The following is a 15,176-nucleotide window of genomic DNA, read 5'->3' as shown; positions in this document are numbered from 1 at the left end:
AACTGAAAGGGTGCTAAGGTTGGTATGTATTAAAGTTATTTGTATCTTCCACACTGCTAAGTCACGTTGTGAGTGATCACCTCTGAAAGGCTGGTTGAGCTGGAATTGAACCACTCATGTGTTTTTGAAAGATGTAGTCATGTCCCAAGAGCCCTCACTCATCAAACTTACTTGGACCCAATAATACTGCATAACAGGATTCAAAATAATTAAGAAGACAATAACGATGACAAATTAAAACGTATGTATTCAAAATATATATTTTATTCCAAGTCAAGTCAAAGAAGTCTTTATTCGATATTTCATCATAAAAGACATGCTACACGTCATAATACTTATAAAATTGTCAGTGCTAATGATTATAACAATAAATACAATATTTCATAAAAGCTACTAAGAACGTATTAAATCTATCTAATGCGTCATTTGTTAAATATTTTAACATAATAATAAAAAGGAGTACATTACTTTAAAAAGGCTCAGTTCTAAAATTCAGGATAATTTACTTATCTAAAACATGTAGCTGTTTTAGTGATTCAAAACGAATTATCCATGCCCACCCCAGGAATTTGGCCACCCCTATTGCTATAGTAGGTGAAGGATCAGTTTTAAGGATCCTACAAGCAGTCTCGGCCAATTGTGTGCCCAGACTTTTGCATAGGGGTACCAACCACTTCTTCCTTGGGGCAGCATATAATGGACAAACAAAAAACAAATGGCTCACATTTTCCCGCATTTCAGTACACAATGGGCATTTATCTGGGCCACCAGTACCCCAGGTGGAGGTTAAACACCTTAATGGTAATGAGCCCACTCTAACTTGGTGCTATAATTTACGGTCCATGGGTTTTGTTATAACATCCCAGTACTTTTCAATTGCAGAGGCATCTTTCACGTGTAAAAATGTTGTTGTAAGGGAACTACCTATAAGGGATGAGTGTCTTGTGCCTACCACCCATTCCCAATATAGTTGTTTCAGCACTTTTTTTGAAGGAAAGGTAGCTGAGTCAGGGTTGTGCCAAAGGGCACCTAGACCCATGGCACAAAGAGTGGTTCTAACACCCTTAAACCAGCCAATCTTATCAGATCCTAGGGTGTCCCTTACCTCGAGACATGCTTTCGCATATAATAACAGCTCTGGGGTAGACCACAACCTCCGCCAGAAGGCCAAGGGCCGAAATCTGGCTTGGTCTTCCACCGGTTGGAGCCCAAGGTCATAAAGGAGCGGAATACGTGGGGATGACCTCGGAAGACCAACCGCCCCTCTTGTAAATCTGTTTTGGGCCAGCATCAGTCGGTCCAGATTGCTATAACCCCAAAGCTCTGCCCCATACAAGACTGGGGGAAGAATTTTTGACCCATAGATTTCCATAAGTGGGGACATCGGGCGGGTAAATGATCTTTTATATTCCTTAAGAAGGGCTCCGCCTAGTTGAGCATGTTTAAGTGCTTGGATATCAATCTGGGGTTTCCAACTAAAATTGTCACTAAAATGCACACCCAGATATGTAAATTCATTAGTTTGCTCAAGAATAGCACCACACATTTTGACCCTTGCCACAGTTTGTGTTCGACCTCTTAGTACCATAAATTTTGTTTTAGAAACATTTACTTCTAGCTCGTTCTCGTCACAAAATAACTCAAATCTGAGTAGGGCCTGTTGGAGCCCTTGCCTAGTCTTTGATAATAACAAGGTATCATCCGCGAACATGAGCAATGGTACTTTCATTCCCGATATATTTTATTCCACTTTAAGAAAGCAAAGTCGAGTACAGACAATGTGGGCCTGGTAACATTAATACATTTCGTGACCAGAGGGTCGAATAGCAGTTTGATTTTTTTAAGCTAGGCGGGGCATGGGACGAGGAAGCCTGACCTGAAACTTCCTCAATTACTTAAAAATTCTTTCTGATGAACTCTTTCCTTAAGAGACGCAAAGTGGATATTGCTTATTTTCAGGAGAGTCACCTTTCCGAAGGAGAGTTGGCTAAGTTAGCTAAAAAGTGGAGGGGTCAGAAGCACAGTGTCAGTTATTCCACCTTCTTCCGCAGGGTATTCATTTGGATAGTTCCAGGGATTCCCTTCGCTCTTACCTATATGGAGGCGGATGTGGAGGGATGGTACATACTGATTCAGGGCAAACTCACCAGGGAAGAGGTGGTTATGGTTAATACATATAGGCCCAATTTAAACGGCGAGGCCTTCGACCTGAAGATGTGAGGCATTATCACTCTGGTTCTTGACTCGCAGGTACAAGCATCCTGGGACCGGTTTCAGGGTATCAATCCTCATCAGCCAGGCTAGCTTGAATTCAGTGGCACAGTGAGCACAGGACCCACATCTTACCTGGGGTGGAGGATAGAGAGGAGGAACTGGCGTTGGCAATTGCACTATATTTTGTGGGTGTTGGAGTCTATGGGGGTTTAGAGCCCGATTTTGTTCTTTGGTACGCCTGCTGAATACAAGGCCATGGTAAGGGTGGGTAGGCTTTCCTCCAACCTGTGGGAGGTGGGAAGGGGCACGGAGCAGGGCTGTCCATTGTCACCCCTCAATCTGTGATTGCGTTGGGGCCCCTTGCAGTTGAAGTCCATCAGAATATGACCAAATGAGGGATTAAGGAGGTAGGGGGTCACTCACTTGGTATTCCTATATGTGGATGATACAAATTTTTATATCTCTGGTCCTCTCTGCAATCTTGCCCTGACTTGCTGTCATACTTAACTGCACTCAGGTAACTGTCCCACCTTCACGTCAACTATGGAACGTCCCTCTTTTTTCAACTGGGATCATAGGCTGTTCATGAGCCAGGCGAGTTGCCTCCTATAACCCTTAGCTGGGAATCAGATACCTTCCGATGCCTGGCACTGGTTGTAGCCCATACACCACAAAGTTGTATGCAACACAATACAGACTGAGGGCTGTCGCCCGTCTGTGCAGTTTTGAAACTCTTTCCTGCTCTTTCTCATGGGTCGTGTGAGTGTTGCACAGCTAGCGTTTCTACCTCATTGCCTCTACATTCTTCAGCATTCATTTGGGATTTTGCCTTTCTTTCGTAGGTTACATTCCCTCCTGAGGTCACTGATCAGGGATGCGCGAAGTAGCAGGGTAGGTAGGACCCACATGTCTCAACGACAAAGGAGGAGGTCTGGCTGTACCTAATCTAGAGCAATACTATTTGGCCTCCCAAATACATGTGGCACATTGATGCGGTGAGGAGGGGTGCACTTGGGAAAAGTCACTCTTGGGGGGACTTGGGCGCTCTTTCCCATCTCGGCTCCTGATGGCATGGGGCCGAGACATGGCATATGTGCCCTACCTGTTCAAGTATGCTGCATCTCTGTGGGCATGAACAGTTAAAGTGGTTTTGAGCAGGGGCCCATTCGCTCGGGGACATATTTTTTGGGATCTGCTGCCCTTTACAACGCAGAGGAACTCTGTGGATCCGTCTGCCAGGTGGGTGGGAGGTTGCAAGGTATTGGGGATTTGTTTCCCAATGAGGAATTTATAGCTTTCAAGGTTGCGCAGGAAAGCTTCCTTGAAGGGTTGTGCCATTTTTTGCAGCATGCTAGCACTGTAACTATTGTGCCGAACATATGGACCACATTCCCATTGGCCCAGGCTACTTCACTTACTTTTAGAAGCCTCTTGGAGCTGGGTGGGAGCAGTCACTCGGTATTCCACCTGTATAAGGCTATGGCAACGGATTCTAGGTTGGATCCATTTCCAGCACGGTTGAGACTGGAAGGGTGAACTAGGGCTCCACCTGAAAATGCCAAATGTAAACAGATGTGTGCCTTGGTGACGATCATGTTGACTAATACACGTTTCAACTTCTACACTTTCACTTCCTTCATCGCATTTATCTCACACCAGTGTTATCACATAGAATAGATCCTGGTAGGACAGCTTCTCGTCACAGGTGAGGTGCCCCAGTGGCCCCTTTTTTCCACTTGGCATGGGAGTGCCTTGAGGTGAAAGGCTATCAATCTATCAATAGTTGCAGGCCACAGCTTATCAACCGTGAGGGTATCCAGGTGCTGGGTTACTGGACTTAATCGAACAGCCAGGTCTCTTCCTGAAGTCTGTCAGAAAAGGTGATGTTCAGAGGTGGGAAAGGAGGGCATTCTATGCCTTGGTGGCGAGGTGGGAGAAGGAGCAGCCTCTGAGGCTTCAGCAGATGGGCGATGTCTGTGCGAGGGCCAGGGAGGTGAAGTGGATGTTTCTGGAAGGGTGGTGGACGTTCAGGTGGCGTTTCATATATGCTGGTCCTCGGTCATGGAGGGCTTTGTAAGCTTGAGTCAGTAGTTTGAATTGCCATCTTTTCTGGACGGCGTGCCAGTGGAGGTTCCTCTGGTGCTGGGTACTGTGGATCCGTTTGGGCAGGTTGAGGACCAGGCTGGCCGCTGAGTTCTGTATCTCCTGGACCTTCTCACGAGTTCGATGGCGGTACCTGCGTACAATGTGTTGTCGTAGTCCAAGCAACCCCAAGTGCGAAGGGTATGCCCAGACGTGTGTCCCATGCGCCCCATGCCACTGGAATCAAGCTAGCCTGGCTGAGGAAGGGTGAAACCCTGAAACCAGTCCCAGGATGCTGGTTTCCGGTCCAGTGAGGACGTGGTTTGGCAGTTCGGGCTGGACTGTTCCCATGAGGAACAGGGTCAAGACTAATTTGCATATGGCTGGGTCCAAACTGGGGTGGCATGGGGAGCAAAAGAACGATGGATTAAACCAGATCTGTGACTGGGGGTAAGTGTTTGCATTGTTCAGCACTCCGTCCATCATCCTTTTGTGTCGTTCCAGAGGGAGACATGGTTGCCAAAAAGATCAGAACTTCAGTTTAGTCCATGTTGATCTTCTGACAGTTGTCCTTCATCCAGACTGTGAGGTTCTTCATGCAATTGTGGAAGTTGGTCTTGGTGGTGGCGGGGTCTGCTGAGTGCAAGAGGATGAGCTGGAGGTCGTCGGCATAGGATAGGACGTGGATATTGTGGGTTCTGATGATGTCTGCTAGGGGTATCATGTAGTTGTTGAAGAGGATGTGGCCGAGGGATGAGCCTTGAGGATGCCACAGATGGTGCTCATGGGTTTCGAGGTGAAGAGGGTAGGTGGATTTTCTGCATGTGTTCCATGAGGAAGGATGCAATCCATCTGAGTGCCTGTCCTGTGATTAGGATTTGGTGCAGTCTCTAGAGGTCTGTGGTGGGACACTGTCGAAGGCTGTGGATAGGTCGAGGAGGATCATGGCGGCTGTTTCTCCTCTGTCGTGTGGGGTGTGGATGCAGTTCGTGGCGGCGATCAGGGCAGTCTTGGTGCTGTAGTTGGCTTGGAAACTGGATTGGCGGGCGTCTAGCAGATTGTTTCTCTCCAGGTGTTTGGAGAGCTGCAGGCTGATGGCCTTCTCTAGAATTTTGGCAGGGAACAGGAGCAGTGAGATGGGGTGGTATTTCTGGAGTTTGCTGGGGTCTGCAGATGGGTTTCTTGAGAAGGGGTCTGACCTCTGCATGTTTCCATGCATCAGGAGAGGTGGCTGTGGCGATGGATACATTGAGGATGGTGGTGATTTGGTGGCTGATCTTGTTGCTTCCTAGGTAGAAGAGGTGGTGGGGAAAGGGGTCTGTGGGTGCTCCAGAGTGGCTGGAGTTCATGATAGGGGTCCAGTGTGATGAGCCAGACAGTGAGAAAATGGTAGGGGTGATTTTGTTGTAATGAGGAGGTTGGTGGGTTGGGACTCAAAGTTCCAGTAGATAGTGGATATCTTGTTGTGGAAGGGATTCGCCCAGAGAGTCATAGAGTTCCTGTGAGAGAGGAATTGTGTTCTTGGTGGCTGATGGGCAGGAGAACTCTCTGACAAGGTTGAAGAGTTCCTTGGAGTGGTTGGCGCTAGCCTCGATGCAATACGAAAAGGCATCCTTTTTGAGCCTTTGAATTGTTGGCTGTATTTGTTGAGCGCTTTCCTGAAGAAGGCTTGGTCTGTATCATCTTTGCTGGTGTACTATAATCTCTCCAGTTGTTTGCAGCTGTGTTCCAATGTGCTGACTTCCAGCGTGTACCAGCTGGCATGTTTGGTGGATCCGCAGGTTTTGGATGGTCTGTTGGGGAAAACCCTGTTGATTGGGGTGTTGAAGGGCTCAGAGGTCTGCAATGGAGTACCTTTGGGTGTCTGGAGGGGCATGGTTCCTGATGCTGTGCGAGGTCCAGGAGCAGAAGGGCACAGATGAGCTAGACTTTTGCGCACCGGCAGTGTTGCGGTACTGAGGCACCAATTAAGTAGGTCCAGGGAAGGTGGTAGTGGTTGGTGGGAAACAGGGGAAATGGAGCAGAGCGATTGGTAACGTTTTGGTTTCCTTAAAAAAACAAAAAAAACAAAAAAAATCTTGTCGTTCATGTAAAAATACAGTGCAATTGTAGGCTTGTGACAACATGTCAACAGCTAGCCCCATGTTGCTTGGACATAAAAATGAGTTTTTTTTAAGGGAACCAAAACATTACCAAACAGACAACACACAGAAAACAAAAGAACTCCCCGCACAGTCTCTTCATTTACAACAGGAGACTATTTATCTATGCAACCGGAAGCACATCCAGCAAGCTCACTGACTGAGGATGTAGAAGAAAAATGCACAGCAGGCCAGAAAAGCAAAAACATGCAATCCAAAAGCTGCCTCCTCTTTGTCCAATAACTGCAACCTTTCACTCCCAACAATCCTCCTCGTCTAACACAGCACACGTGTGAAATTTCGTGGTTGTGCTTTAATTGATGCTGGCTGTTCACTAAAGAATATTAACAAGCAGTCAATAGTGCCCCCGGAGTGAGTTGAAGGAGGGGGTGCGGGCTGTGATTGGCCCAAGTTAATCGTTCTCCCACTGCCTAGAGCAGGTGCCAGCCTGGGACTCTCACTGTGATTGGCTGGAAGAGTGGCACCTGTAATAGCTCCTCTGGGATACAAAGAATTCAATGAGCCTGGCTCCTTTAAAACATAAATAAAATAAAAAGCATTCTTAAATGCTCGGAACTTCGACCACTTGTTGGTCTCATTAGTGATACCATGGGAGCATGGGGGTTAGAGAAACATGGAGAAGTGGGAGGGGCATGCATTGACACGGAGGGAGAAGGTGGCAAGCAGCTACAGTTGCTAAGCTGGACACAAGCAAACACGAACAGGTCTAGGAAAGCAAATTGTGGGGGGGAGGGGTAGAGAAGAGTCCCCAAACGAACAGATAAAACAACTCAAGCGTAAGCATACAGTACTTAGTTCCTGCATCGTGGGACAGAGGAAGAATTGACCATTAGCAAGCAGGGGTGTTTTAAGGACACAAACAAGCAAATCAAAAGAAAGGGGGGGGGGGGCTAAGCCACTAAATTAAACACAACAGGTCTCAAAAGCTCGACATAAAAAAGTCTCCTTGACCTAGTGCTTCACACCACACTTCTTCCATTTCTAAGCACAGTAAATAACAGATGTTACATAATTTATGCCACTGCATTTACCAACCTCTGATGAATGGAAGGTTGAGTCGTATTTGCCATGAATATAACTCATGATGATCAGTTCAAAATATCCGCTAGCAGCGAATGCTGAGCACACAGTCATCTTCAAAAATAGACAAAGTAACTACTGCACTTAACCGGTTCTGTGCCTTGGACGAGATGATCTCGTCCAAGGCTACAGTTCCCCTGTGCCTTGGACGAGATCATCTCGTCCTAGGCACAGGGGAACTTGGGGGAGCGCTAGCGCGCCCCCCCCGTGCACCCCCCTCCCCCCCAAGGCGGGGTTTGAAGGGGGAACACCTTTCCCTTCCGCCCCCCTCCTGTGACGTCAGCGCGCGAGTGCGCGCTGATTTGTCACAGGGGCCTCCGCGCGATTGAAAGAGAAATGCAAAAGCATTTATCTTTCAATCACTGGGGGAGGCCCGGAGGGGCTTCAAAGGGAAGGAAAAGTATTTCCTTCCCTTTGAAGTCTCTCCGAGGGTTTCAAAAGCCGGATTGCTTGCAATCCGGCTTTTTAAACCCCACTAGACACCAGGGATTTTTTTTTTTTATTGAAACTTACATAAGGGAGCGACCCCTTGGGCAAGGGTCGCTCCCATGGGGGGCATTTTTTTGGGAAAATGGGGGGCAAATTTATTTTAGGCCATTTCTGCCCCCCCTGGGGGCAGATCAGCCTATTAGGCCGATCTGCCCCCGGGGGGGGGGGGGGGGTATGGGGGGGGGGGCAGAACCCTGTAGGCGCCAGGGGAAAAAAAAATGGTTGTGGTTTTTTTTTGTTTGTTTGTTTGTTTTTTTAGAGATGGGTCGCTGCCCTGGGGGGCAAATTGTATTTAGGCCATTTCTGCCCCCCTTGGGGGCAGATTGGCCAATTTTAGGTCAATCTGCCCCCAAGAGGGCAGAAACCACTAGGCACCGGGGATTTGTTTTTTGGCGCCAATGTCACGCAGGGGGAGCGACCCTGTAGGCAAGGGTCGTTCCCGGGCAGGGGTGGGGGGATGTGGGGGTCAAATTTATTTTAGGGCATTTCTGCCCCCCCCCATCCCGGGGCAGGCTGAGCTAGAGGCCAAACTCCACAGGTAGGCACTTTGCAAAAAACACCTCTGTTTTCTGTGAAAAAATATGTTGTGTCCACATTGTGTTTTGGGCCATTTCCTTTCGTGGGCGCTAGGCCTACCCACAGAAGTGAGGTATAATTTTTATCGGGAGACTTCGGGGAACGCTGGGTGGAAGGAAATTTGTGGCTCCTCTCAGATTCCAGAACTTTCTGCCACAGAAATGTGAGGAACGTGTTTTTTTAGCCAAATTTTGAGGTTTGCAAAGGATTCTGGGTAACAGAACCTGGTCCGAGCCCCGCAAGTCACCCCTCCTTGCATTCCCCTAGGTCTCTAGTTTTCAAAAATGCACAGGTTTGGTAGGTTTCCCTAGGTGCCGGCTGAGCTACAGGCCAAAATCCACAGGTAGGCACTGTTTTCTTCCAAATATTTGGATGTGTCCACGTTGCGCTTTGGGGCGTTTCCTGTCGCGGGCGCTAGGCCTACCCACACAAGTGAGGTATCATTTTTATCGGGAGACTTGGGGGAACGCTGGGTGGAAGGAAATTTGTGGCTCCTCTCAGATTCCAGAACTTTCTGCCACAGAAATGTGAGGGACATGTGTTTTTTTTTAGCCAAATTTTGAGGTTTGCAAAGGATTCTGGGTAACAGAACCTGGTCCGAGCCCCGCAAGTCACCCCTCCTTGCATTCCCCTAGGTCTCTAGTTTTCAAAAATGCACAGGTTTGGTAGGTTTCCCTAGGTGCCGGCTGAGCTAGAGGCCAAAATCTACAGGTAGGCACTTCGCAAAAAACACCTCTGTTTTCTTCCAAAAATTTTGATGTGTCCACGTTGTGCTTTGGGGCGTTTCCTGTCGCGGGCGCTAGGCCTACCCACACAAGTGAGGTATCATTTTTATCGGGAGACTTGGGGGAACACAGGTTAGCAAAACAAGTGTTATTGCCCCTTGTCTTTCTCTACATTTTTTCCTTCCAAATATAGGAGATAGTGTAAAAAAGACATCTATTTGAGAAATGCCCTGTAATTCACATGCTAGTATGGTCACCCCGGAATTCAGAGATGTGCAAATAACCACTGCTCCTCAACACCTTATCTTGTGCCCTTTTTGGAAATACAAAGGTTTTCTTGATAGCAATTTTTTACTCTTTATATTTCAGCAAATGAATTGCTGTGTACCCGGTATAGAATGAAAACGCACTGCAGGGTGCAGCTCATTTATTGGCTCTGGGTTCCTTGGGTTCTTGATGAACCTACAAGCCCTATATATCCCCGCAACCAGAGGAGTCCAGCAGACGTAACGGTATATTGCTTTCGATAATCTGACATTGCAGGGAAAAGTTACAGAGTAAAACGTAGAGAAACATTTATGTTTTTTTCACCTCAATTTCAATATTTTTCTTTTTCAGTTGTTATTTTCTGTAGGATCTACACAAATGACCCCTTGCTGAATTCAGAATTGTGTCTACTTTTCAGAAATGTTTAGGTTTCTGGGAACCAGCATTGGTTTCATGCCCATTTCTGTCACTGACTGGAAGGAGGCTGAAAGCCCAAAAAATTGCAAAAATGGGGTATGTCCCAGTAAAATGCCTAAATTGTGTTGAAATATTGGGTTTTCTGATTCAAGTCTGCCTGTTCCTGAAAGCTGGGAAGCTGCTGAGTTTAGCACCGCAAACCCTTTGTTGATGCCATTTTCAGGGGAAAAACCACAAGCCTTCTTCTGCAGCCATTTTTTCCAATTTTCTTGAAAAAAACGAAATTTTCACTGTATTTTGGCCAATTTCTTGGCCTCCTTCAGGGGAACCCACAAAGTCTGGGTACCTCTAGAATCCCTAGGATGTTGGAAAAAAAGGACACAAATTTGGCTTGGTTAGTTTATGTGGACAAAAAGTTATGAGGGCCTAAGCGCCAAATAGGCAAAAAAAGGCCTGGCACAGGAGGGGGAAAAGGCCTGGCAGCGAAGGGGTTAAACTAGTTATTAACTGACTCTGGTGTATGTCTATATTGACAAAAATGTATAAAGATCGCCATTTTTGAGGTTACATGTCCACTTTACATGTTTTGAACAGTTTATCTTAAGTTTCTTCCTACATTATTCTTGTGATTATGACATTTTTGGGATTACAGTACAGTTGAAAATTATCCAAAATAGTATGAATTCAAGTATAAATGTAAATGTATCTTTAGGGTAAGTCCCTCCACAATTGCTGTGAATAAAGCTCTATCTGTGGTAGGCAGACTTTTCTCAGTACCTTTGGCTCTGGCTGCTTGTGCAGATCTTAGACATGCAAGAGGTTCATTTCTGCTCAGTAAAAGTAGAACTGGGTCTTTATTCCTAATGTATACTGTTTATGAATGAAAAAGTCTTCTATCTGTGTTCTGAAACAACAGTACTATGCACTAGGTGCATTGTTTAAATTCAGCATTTCTCTTATATGTCTAGCACAAATACCAGTTTATTTTCTAGGTCGCAACCTGCAGACTCCAGAACTATGGAGGCCATCAACTTTTGATGCGGTTCATCACTCTGCTTGAAGATGGAGCGCTTCCCACGCCCAAACAGTTAAGTCACAATTTTACAGCCTTCACATCTAAACCAACTACATCATTATTCAGAATGTATCATGGCCAAGAAAAGTAGCATTTCACAATGATTGTTAAATATAGTTCCCAGTCCATTACTTACAGTGTCACTGGAATTATGCGGCAGGGAGGACTAAATGACGCAGCAGAAAAGGGTAAATTATGAGGCATGATGCGTTCCATTTTGTGAAAGTATTACTTCATTATTTTGATACTTTTACACTTGTTAACACTGTCTGGGCATAGGTTTCACCTTACTAGTACCAGCTTAACACCCAAAAATAGCACTAACTAACAGAAAGGTAAGCAGTCAAGCTCTGGGAAGGGCATTCCACTGTGTGGCAACATGTGTTGCCATGTTTTTAGTAACGTTTGATCCATTTGAGTTAGAAACAATTTGTTTGAGGTAAAATTTGAAATTATTATTACTGATTTCAGTGTCCGATTCTTAGTCTGTATTTTCTTGTTTTTTTGCCAAAATCAAATATAATTTGTTCCCAAAAAAAAAAAAATTAAATCTTAAGTTTATGCAGTAGATGATGTATATGTATTAACTGCTCAGTGCCGAAAATCCCTACTTATGTGGTAAACGCCACAGCCACAAAAATCGCGTAATTCTCGTTGCCCTGCTTATAGTGGATTGCACTTTATAAATAAGTTCACTCTTTGGAGGTACCTGCACCCAGCTTTGTTGCATCTACAATAAGTGATGGTGATACTTACAACTCCCAGTCCAACCCGTGATTCCTTAATTGTGGCACAGCATCCAATCAAGCCGATGATGAACATCACAACTGCAATGCTTATGATAATCACAGCGGGCAGCATGGTGTATTTGTCTTCAAGGAAATGGTCATAGTTTCGGTAAGAGTTGATGACGTACACGCCAACATAGCCAAGACCAGCCGCAGCAGCCTAGGACACAAATAACAAACGTTGTAAAGGTGGAGGGTCAGACACCCCAATTATAAAATTAACAAAAACTGTGGTACGGACAGTCATTTCATTTTTTAATTCTGTTAGAGATTCCACAAAAAAAAGTTAATTTATACTAGTATTACCGGCTTGTTTGGCAAGAGTGAAAAGCATTTTTTTTAATAACAAAAATGTTATCTGGGGGTTTTGAGCAATAAATACAATTTATATAAAATTCATGACATTTCCTCACAAGTTAAAGCTTTTTAAAAATGTATGCTATAAATTATATATTGCACCTTTGTGTACTAATGTGGGGGGCAGAGTTTCAATGATGCGTAGTTTATTTCCTCTGAAGAATGCTATGGCCCGTGTCTCGCTATGAATTAAGACCTTTTACTTTTTGTGCAAGATGATTTTGCTCTACTCACGATAAATTGTTTCATTGGTTTTATTGCCACAATATATATATCAGTGTGAGCCAATCACAGTGATCCTGTATTAAGCCATCCGGCACTGTCATCTGCCATGTTTAACAAGATACCTTTGGTCCCAGCTACAGACCAGTGCTCTTAACTGCAGCCTCTCTTCTAGTTCATGTAACTATTTAGCAACCATCAAGGGCACCCTAGCCAGCGTTATAACCAGAAGTAATGGTTGGGCCCTGAAACCCTACACCAACCTTTTTCCCGCCTGCGGGGAAACTCACCTGAGATATCCGCCCAAGACTGTCCCCACCGCTCTTTCCTCTCTAATGTAGAGTATGGCCCCGTTTGTTACAACTTTTACAGAAAACTAGAAGGGAAGGAAGCCATTAGAGCAAGACCACAGACAGCATCACTGCACGCCTGGAGAAGGAAGTGGCTTTGCTCGGTGTCCTGCTGAGCAAGGCTTGTTAGATAAAGGCTGATGCAACTAATGAAACATCACACGGACCACACAGTTTCCAAGGGACCTTTGTCATCCAACAGACTGTTTTAGTGCAGCAAGTGAAGGTATTGGTCTAGCATTCAGAATATAATAAAATGTTGTTTGTAAATTGCAACTGTTGATGGCCAACCTGATAAGCCTGTGCAAAAAGCAAGTGCCACATGTGTAATTTTGAAAGTTTGTTATCTCGAAGTTTCTTATCGTGAAGCTGCATTTAAGAGTTATACGTAAAGATGACTTCCAACATCCGTAGCACTACAAAGCCTGCAAGCCCCCTACCTGTTATTGGCTTGCAATGTTCCAATCTGCTGTTAGCTTACTACTTCCTCACTCCCCAAACAGAAGCACTACATCAGCCCATCAGTTGTTAGACAACACATGCTCAAGTAGGTACTTCAGTTCCAGCCCACGTCCTTCATGTAGGAAACCCTTGAACATGTCTGGAATTCAAGAAACACCACCAAAACAGCTGGCATGAGCTTGGCTCCCGACCACTGGCACAGGGAGTAGTCGCCATTAACTTGGGCTTAAATGAAGTTCCCAAATCACAAGTTGTTGGTGACCATGTTCGACTGAAATGGTCCTGATGTTTACTGGAACCTCTGAAAAGGGACCTGCACCCACGCACTACAAATGACCCCCCCCATCTTAAATGGTAAATGTGCACCTGCTCAATACAGATATTCCGGGTGCGCAATTTATCTGGTTTGCAATTACCGAACCATTCTGCAATCTAATGTGGCATGACATGCACAATCTGATTTTGCACCTCAATTTACTGACGTTTTGCATTATTTCGAACAGTTACTGTTTCACTTTTTGGCAAGTCTTTCCTAGCCCATAGCGAAAAAAACATTTAAAGTGGACCGAAATAATCACAAAACTCTTTACTGAGTTATTACAACAAGAGGGCCAAACCAGGTGGTAGATGTGGGATGTCTCGGAGTATCTGTAATGCCTTGGACTCTGGGCCAAAACAAAAATAAAGAAATAAAAATAAAAAGAATTGACAGCAAGTTGAACAGCCTTGGTTTAGGAGGCAAAGACTAACAAGCACTGGCAAAGCCATTTGACTTACATTTGTGAAGTGGGTGAGAGAAAGAGAGAGTGGGAGACAGATGAGTTTTACAGTTGCCTAACTCAATGAGCACAAGGGTGGCTAAATGTGAGTTGATGGGTGATTGGCAGCTCTTGGTTGAATGAATGCAACAGATTGATGACCCCAACACTCTCTAGTCAAAGTTTGAATGTAGATCAACGTTTTCTATCAAGAACGCCATAAATACTGATCAACTTTCTGCAGCAACGGTTTGAGGTAGCAAATGGGAGATAAGTATGCACTGTATTCAGTTAGGTTGACTGAGTGAAGCCACAGGCTTTGGGGAGCAGGCAAGGGGGGAGGAGAAAGAACCACAAACATGTTGCTGGGATGAAGAAAGGACATAGCTAGCAGGATATGTCGGAGGAGGTTGCTATGGAAAGTCACCGTATTACATGAGGTACTAATGTATGTATGTGTCAATGGATTAGTACAGAAACAATTATCTTTTAAACCAAGGAAAACTATTGGATGAATATGTCTCAGAATTACTAAAATTACAAGACAAACAAAAGTTGTAACAGTTCTAAAAACTGAATGAAAAGTTAAAATCTCTTACTACCAACAAAATAAATTGGCTTGGTACAAGTGTCTGATCACTGCTTTAAACTAGAAGACGTGCTGGCCGCCATCAATGGCGCAGTGGCAGTACCAACAGCAGCACACCCAGCTACTACACTTCTGGGACGATGTCTGGTGCAATGAGAGAAGATCACTCCTGTTACGTGGAAGCTGCTCTATCCAGTGTATCCGATAGCCAGGAGGACAACAGCCAGACAAACAACCTTACTTGGTGCATGTGGTGCTGAAGAATATGGGAAATTTTGGTGGCTGAAATATTGTCAGTCATACATCTAAGGACTCAGTCACATTTCTAATAATTTGGCCCTGGTTTTGAGGTATATGGAGGGAAGTGAGGAGTCCACCCAGACTAAGAGCCCTAAGAATGTTTGGCTGACAACATACAAGCAGGTTGTCCTAAAGACATATGTTTGAGATAAGGGAATAGATGAATGACTGTTACAAACATGAATTAAGTTTTAGAGAGAGGAGAAAGAGTGAGAAGGGCAAGGGACGCTAAAGCTAAGTCAGTTTTTATCTTCTCACTTTCC

The 15,176-nt window shown here is 45.1% G+C and overlaps 1 protein-coding gene across 1 annotated transcript in view; it reads right to left on the bottom strand.

The window, feature by feature from the left end:
* Positions 1–15,176, bottom strand: part of LOC138277528 (tetraspanin-36-like) — a 76,667-nt gene that overhangs the window by 28,130 nt on the left and 33,361 nt on the right. Inside the window, exon 2 of the mRNA XM_069219230.1 lies at positions 11,844–12,035. Within this exon, the coding sequence (XP_069075331.1) occupies positions 11,844–12,035 (192 nt within the window). The remainder of the gene's footprint in view (positions 1–11,843; positions 12,036–15,176) is intronic.

The sequence above is a fragment of the Pleurodeles waltl genome, chromosome 1_1 (assembly GCF_031143425.1).
Source record: "Pleurodeles waltl isolate 20211129_DDA chromosome 1_1, aPleWal1.hap1.20221129, whole genome shotgun sequence".
NCBI lineage: Eukaryota > Metazoa > Chordata > Amphibia > Caudata > Salamandridae > Pleurodeles > Pleurodeles waltl.
This window is presented reverse-complemented; position numbering and strand designations above follow the sequence as displayed.